Source organism: Petromyzon marinus, unplaced genomic scaffold (assembly GCF_048934315.1).
Source record: "Petromyzon marinus isolate PM22_M1 ecotype Great Lakes invasive population unplaced genomic scaffold, UKy_Petmar_22M1.pri1.0 PM_Scaffold_42, whole genome shotgun sequence".
Classification (NCBI taxonomy): domain Eukaryota; kingdom Metazoa; phylum Chordata; class Hyperoartia; order Petromyzontiformes; family Petromyzontidae; genus Petromyzon; species Petromyzon marinus.
In genome coordinates, this window is record NW_027423413.1 from 1 (window position 1) to 7,500 (window position 7,500).

The 7,500-nt window shown below is 56.7% G+C and overlaps 1 protein-coding gene across 3 annotated transcripts in view; it reads right to left on the bottom strand.

Annotated features, from left to right (window-relative positions):
* Positions 1-1,981: 1,981 nt before the first annotated feature.
* The window catches only part of LOC142923329 (uncharacterized), a 36,429-nt gene continuing 30,910 nt past the window's right edge, over positions 1,982-7,500 (bottom strand). For 2 of the 3 annotated variants that reach the window (XM_076064400.1, XM_076064399.1), the window contains exons 9-10: positions 6,776-6,871; positions 1,983-2,835 (exon numbers count right to left, since the gene is read on the bottom strand). In XM_076064400.1, the coding sequence (XP_075920515.1) occupies positions 2,516-2,835; positions 6,776-6,871 (416 nt within the window). In that variant the 3' untranslated portion in view covers positions 1,983-2,515. Of the gene's footprint in view, positions 2,836-6,775; positions 6,872-7,500 lie in introns of all 3 variants that reach the window. The other variant, XM_076064401.1, reaches the window with a different exon arrangement.

A 7,500-nucleotide genomic window follows, 5' to 3' on the forward strand; every position in this document is an offset into this window, starting at 1 on the left:
AGGGTCTAACCCACGACCTCCTGTATACCAGGCGAGGTAGTCAACATCTCCTAGCCACTGTGGGTGTCAGGGTGGAACCCACGACCTCCTGTAGACCAGGCGAGGTAGTCAACATCTCCTAGCCACTGTGGGGTGTCAGTGGGTGGGACCCCACGACCTCCTGTAGACCAGGCGAGGTAGTCAACATCTCCTAGCCACTGTGGGTGTCAGGGTGGAACCCACGACCTCCTGTAGACCAGGCGAGGTAGTCAACATCTCCTAGCCACTGTGGGTGTCAGGGTGGAACCCACGACCTCCTGTAGACCAGGCGAGGTAGTCAACATCTCCTAGCCACTGTGGGTGTCAGGGTGGAACCCACGACCTCCTGTAGACCAGGCGAGGTAGTCAACATCTCCTAGCCACTGTGGGTGTCAGGGTGGAACCCACGACCTCCTGTAGACCAGGCGAGGTAGTCAACATCTCCTAGCCACTGTGGGTGTCAGGGTGGAACCCACGACCTCCTGTAGACCAGGCGAGGTAGTCAACATCTCCTAGCCACTGTGGGTGTCAGGGTGGAACCCACGACCTCCTGTAGACCAGGCGAGGTAGTCAACATCTCCTAGCCACTGTGGGTGTCAGGGTGGAACCCACGACCTCCTGTAGACCAGGCGAGGTAGTCAACATCTCCTAGCCACTGTGGGTGTCAGGGTGGAACCCACGACCTCCTGTAGACCTGGCGAGGTAGTCAACATCTCCTAGCCACTGTGGGTGTCAGGGTGGAACCCACGACCTCCTGTAGACCAGGCGAGGTAGTCAACATCTCCTAGCCACTGTGGGTGTCAGGGTGGAACCCACGACCTCCTGTAGACCAGGTGAGGTAGTCAACATCTCCTAGCCACTGTGGGTGTCAGGGTGGAACCCACGACCTCCTGTAGACCTGGCGAGGTAGTCAACATCTCCTAGCCACTGTGGGTGTCAGGGTGGAACCCACGACCTCCTGTAGACCAGGCGAGGTAGTCAACATCTCCTAGCCACTGTGGGTGTCAGGGTGGAACCCACGACCTCCTGTATACCAGGCGAGGTAGTCAACATCTCCTAGCCACTGTGGGTGTCAGGGTGGAACCCACGCCCTCCTGTAGACCAGGCGAGGTAGTCAACATCTCCTAGCCACTGTGGGTGTCAGGGTGGAACCCACGACCTCCTGTATACCAGGCGAGGTAGTCAACATCTCCTAGCCACTGTGGGTGTCAGGGTGGAACCCACGACCTCCTGTAGACCAGGTGAGGTAGTCAACATCTCCTAGCCACTGTGGGTGTCAGGGTGGAACCCACGACCTCCTGTAGACCAGGCGAGGTAGTCAACATCTCCTAGCCACTGTGGGTGTCAGGGTGGAACCCACGACCTCCTGTATACCAGGCGAGGTAGTCAACATCTCCTAGCCACTGTGGGTGTCAGGGTGGAACCCACGACCTCCTGTAGACCAGGCGAGGCAGTCAACATCTCCTAGCCACTGTGGGTGTCAGGGTGGAACCCACGACCTCCTGTAGACCAGGCGAGGTAGTCAACATCTCCTAGCCACTGTGGGTGTCAGGGTGGAACCCACGACCTCCTGTAGACCAGGCGAGGTAGTCAACATCTCCTAGCCACTGTGGGTGTCAGGGTGGAACCCACGCCCTCCTGTAGACCAGGCGAGGTAGTCAACATCTCCTAGCCACTGTGGTGTCAGGGTCTAACCCACGACCTCCTGTAGACCAGGCGAGGTAGTCAACATCTCCTAGCCACTGTGGGTGTCAGGGTGGAACCCACGACCACCTGTAGACCAGGCGAGGTAGTCAACATCTCCTAGCCACTGTGGGTGTCAGGGTGGAACCCACGACCTCCTGTAGACCAGGCGAGGTAGTCAACATCTCCTAGCCACTGTGGGTGTCAGGGTGGAACCCACGACCTCCTGTAGACCAGGCGAGGTAGTCAACATCTCCTAGCCACTGTGGGTGTCAGGGTAGAACCCACGCCCTCCTGTAGACCAGGCGAGGTAGTCAACATCTCCTAGCCACTGTGGTGTCAGGGTCTAACCCACGACCTCCTGTAGACCAGGCGAGGTAGTCAACATCTCCTAGCCACTGTGGGTGTCAGGGTGGAACCCACGACCACCTGTAGACCAGGCGAGGTAGTCAACATCTCCTAGCCACTGTGGGTGTCAGGGTGGAACCCACGACCTCCTGTAGACCAGGCGAGGTAGTCAACATCTCCTAGCCACTGTGGGTGTCAGGGTGGAACCCACGACCTCCTGTAGACCAGGCGAGGTAGTCAACATCTCCTAGCCACTGTGGTGTCAGGGTGGAACCCACGACCTCCTGTAGACCAGGCGAGGTAGTCAACATCTCCTAGCCACTGTGGGTGTCAGGGTGGAACCCACGACCTCCTGTAGACCAGGCGAGGTAGTCAACATCTCCTAGCCACTGTGGGTGTCAGGGTGGAACCCACGACCTCCTGTAGACCAGGCGAGGTAGTCAACATCTCCTAGCCACTGTGGGTGTCAGGGTGGAACCCACGACCTCCGGCTCACCTGCAGCAGGTCGGCGTCGAGAGCGGACAGCACCAGCTTCGGTACGCTGAGCGGCACCTCCTCGAGACACGGCGGAACCTCCCGGCAGATCTTGGTCCAGACGTCCTCCTCCTCCTCCTCCTCCTCCTCCTCCTCCGCCTCCTCCTCCTCCTCCTCCTCGCCATCGTCGCTGTCCGTGTCTCCGTCGTCGCTGTCCGTGTCTCCGTCGTCGCCGTCCGTGTCTCCGTCGTCGCCGTCCGTGTCTCCGGCGATCGAGTAGCTCTCCAGCAGGGCCGAGAGCGGGAGCGCCGCTGTGGTGGTGGTGGTGGTGGTGGAGTTTGGAATAAAGCATCAACAGCAGAATCAGTCAGCAGCATCGGCTGCCAACCACTCAACTACCCACCCACTCACTCACTTACCTACCTACTCAGCCACAGACTTACTCACTCACTCACCTACCCACTCACTCACTCACTCACCTACCCACTCAGCCACAGACTTACCCACTCACTCACCTACCTACTCAGCCACAGACTTACCCACTCACTCACCTACCTACTCAGCCACAGACTTACTCACTCACTCACCTACCCACTCACTCACTCACCTACCCACTCAGCCACAGACTTACCCACTCACTCACTCACCTACCTACTCAGCCACAGACTTACCCACTTACTCACTCACCTACCTACCTACTCAGCCACAGACTTACCCACTTACTCACTCACCTACCTACTCAGCCACAGACTTACCCACTCACTCACTCACTCACCTACCCACTCAGCCACAGACTTACCCACCCACTCACTCACCTACCCACTCAGCCACAGAGTTACCCACTCACTCACTCACCTACCCACTCAGCCACGGACTTACCCACCCACTCACTCACTCACCTACCCACTCAGCCACAGACTTACCCACCCACCCACTCACTCACCTACCCACTCAGCAAAGACTTACCCACTCACTCACTCACCCACCCACTCAGCCACAGACTTACCCACCCACTCACTCACCTACCCACTCAGCCAAAGACTTACCCACTCACTCACCTACCCACTCAGCCACTGACTTACCCACCCACTCACTCACCTACTCACTCAGCCACAGACTTACTCACTCACTCACCCACTCAGCCAGAGACTTACCCACCCACTCAGCCACAGACTTACCCACCCACTCACTCACCTACCCACTCAGCCAGACTTACCCACCCACTCACTCACCTACCCACTCAGCCACAGACTTACCCACCCACTCACTCACCTACTCACTCAGCCACAGACTTACCCACTCACTCACCTACCCACTCAGCCACTGACTTACCCACCCACTCACTCACCTACTCACTCAGCCACAGACTTACTCACTCACTCACCCACTCAGCCAGAGACTTACCCACCCACTCAGCCACAGACTTACCCACCCACCCACTCACCTACCCACTCAGCCAGACTTACCCACCCACTCACTCACCTACCCACTCAGCCACAGACTTACCCACCCACTCACTCACCTACCCACTCAGCCACAGACTTACCCACCCACTCACTCACCTACCCACTCAGCCACAGACTTACCCACTCACTCACTCACCTACCCACTCAGCCACAGACTTACCCACCCACTCACTCACCTACCCACTCAGCCACAGACTTACCCACTCACTCACCTACCCACTCAGCCACAGACTTACCCACCCACTCACTCACCTACCTACTCAGCCACAGACTTACCCACTCACTCACCTACCCACTCAGCCACAGACTTACAGACCCACTCACTCACCTAACCACTCAGCCACAGACTTACCCACCCACTAACTCACCTTCCCACTCAGCCACAGACTTACCCACTCACCCACTCACTCCCCTACCCACTCAGCCACAGACTTACCCACCCACCCACTCACCTACCCACTCAGCCACAGACTTACCCACTCACTCACTCACTCACCTACCCACTCAGCCACAGACTTACCCACCCACTCACTCACCTACCTACTCAGCCACAGACTTACTCACTAACTCGACTAACCACTCAGCCACAGACTTACCCACCCACTCACTCACCTACCCACTCAGCCACAGACTTACTCACTCACTCACCTACCCACTCAGCCACAGACTTACCCACCCACTCACTCACCTACCCACTCAGCCACAGACTTACCCACTCACCCACTCACTCCCCTACCCACTCAGCCACAGACTTACCCACCCACCCACTCACCTACCCACTCAGCCACATACTTACCCACTCACTCACTCACCCACTCACTCAGCCACAGACTTACCCACCCACTCACTCACCTACCCACTCAGCCACAGACTTACCCACCCACTCACTCACCTACCCACTCAGCCACAGACTTACCCACTCACTCACTCACCTACCCACTCAGCCACAGACTTACCCACCCACTCACTCACCTACCCACTCAGCCACAGACTTACCCACTCACTCACCTACCCACTCAGCCACAGACTTACCCACCCACTCACTCACCTACCTACTCAGCCACAGACTTACCCACTCACTCACCTACCCACTCAGCCACAGACTTACAGACCCACTCACTCACCTAACCACTCAGCCACAGACTTACCCACCCACTAACTCACCTTCCCACTCAGCCACAGACTTACCCACTCACCCACTCACTCCCCTACCCACTCAGCCACAGACTTACCCACCCACCCACTCACCTACCCACTCAGCCACAGACTTACCCACTCACTCACTCACTCACCTACCCACTCAGCCACAGACTTACCCACCCACTCACTCACCTACCTACTCAGCCACAGACTTACTCACTAACTCGACTAACCACTCAGCCACAGACTTACCCACCCACTCACTCACCTACCCACTCAGCCACAGACTTACTCACTCACTCACCTACCCACTCAGCCACAGACTTACCCACCCACTCACTCACCTACCCACTCAGCCACAGACTTACCCACTCACCCACTCACTCCCCTACCCACTCAGCCACAGACTTACCCACCCACCCACTCACCTACCCACTCAGCCACATACTTACCCACTCACTCACTCACCCACTCACTCAGCCACAGACTTACCCACCCACTCACTCACCTACCCACTCAGCCACAGACTTACAGACCCACTCACTCACCTAACCACTCAGCCACAGACTTACCCACCCACTAACTCACCTTCCCACTCAGCCACAGACTTACCCACTCACCCACTCACTCCCCTACCCACTCAGCCACAGACTTACCCACCCACCCACTCACCTACCCACTCAGCCACAGACTTACCCACTCACTCACTCACTCACCTACCCACTCAGCCACAGACTTACCCACCCACTCACTCACCTACCTACTCAGCCACAGACTTACTCACTAACTCGACTAACCACTCAGCCACAGACTTACCCACCCACTCACTCACCTACCCACTCAGCCACAGACTTACTCACTCACTCACCTACCCACTCAGCCACAGACTTACCCACCCACTCACTCACCTACCCACTCAGCCACAGACTTACCCACTCACCCACTCACTCCCCTACCCACTCAGCCACAGACTTACCCACCCACCCACTCACCTACCCACTCAGCCACATACTTACCCACTCACTCACTCACCCACTCACTCAGCCACAGACTTACCCACCCACTCACTCACCTACCCACTCAGCCACAGACTTACCCACCCACTCACTCACCTACCCACTCACTCACCTACGCACTCAGCCACAGACTTACCCACCCACTCACTCACCTACCCACTCAGCCACAGACTTACCCACCCACCCACTGACCTACCCACTCACTCACCTACCCACTCAGCCACTCACTCACCCACCCACTCACTCACCTACCCACTCAGCCACAGACTTACCCACCCACTCACTCACCTACCCACTCACTCACCTACGCACTCAGCCACAGACTTACCCACCCACTCACTCACCTACCCACTCAGCCACAGACTTACCCACCCACCCACTGACCTACCCACTCACTCACCTACCCACTCAGCCACTCACTCACCTACCCACTCACTCACCAACCCACCCACTCACCTACCCACTCAGCCACAGACTTACCCACCCACCCACTCACTCACCTACCCACTCAGCCACTCAAATCGCCCACCCACCCTCCACCCCACCACCCTGACAGGTGTCAACTCTACCAACGTTTCGGGTCACGGCCCCGATTCATGGCGGGGCGGCGGGCACCCCTCTTGCCTCACCGAGCCTCAGCAACTCGGCGCTTTCATCGCCGCCGCCGGAGTCACCGAGGGGACTGCGAGCCTCCTCCTCATCCAGAGTACGCTCGTCATCAATGTCTACAGCAGCATCAGCAGCATCAGCAGTATCATCATCATCAGCAGTAGCATCATCATCGTCAGCAGTAGTAGCATCAGCAGTAGTAGTAGCAGCATCATGAGCAGTAGTAGCATCATCAGCAGTAGCATCATCATCATCAGCAGCAGTAGCATCATCATCAGCAGCAGCATCATCATCATCAGCAGCAGCATCATCATCAGCAGCAGCATCATCATCAGCAGTAGCATCATCATCATCAGCAGTAGCATCATCATCAGCAGTAGCATCATCATCAGCAGTAGCATCATCATCAGCAGTAGTAGCATCATCATCAGCAGTAGCATCATCATCAGCAGTAGCATAATCATCAGCAGCAGTAGCATCATCATCATCAGCAGTAGCATCATCATCAGTAGCATCATCATCAGCAGTAGTAGCATCATCATCAGCGGTAGCATCATCATCATCATCAGCAGTAGCATCATCATCAGCAGTAGCATCATCATCAGCAGTAGCATCATCAGCAGCAGTAGCATCATCATCAGCAGTAGTAGCATCATCATCATCAGCAGTAGCATCATCATCAGCAGTAGCATCATCATCAGCAGTAGCATCATCATCAGCAGCATCATCAGCAGTAGCATCATCA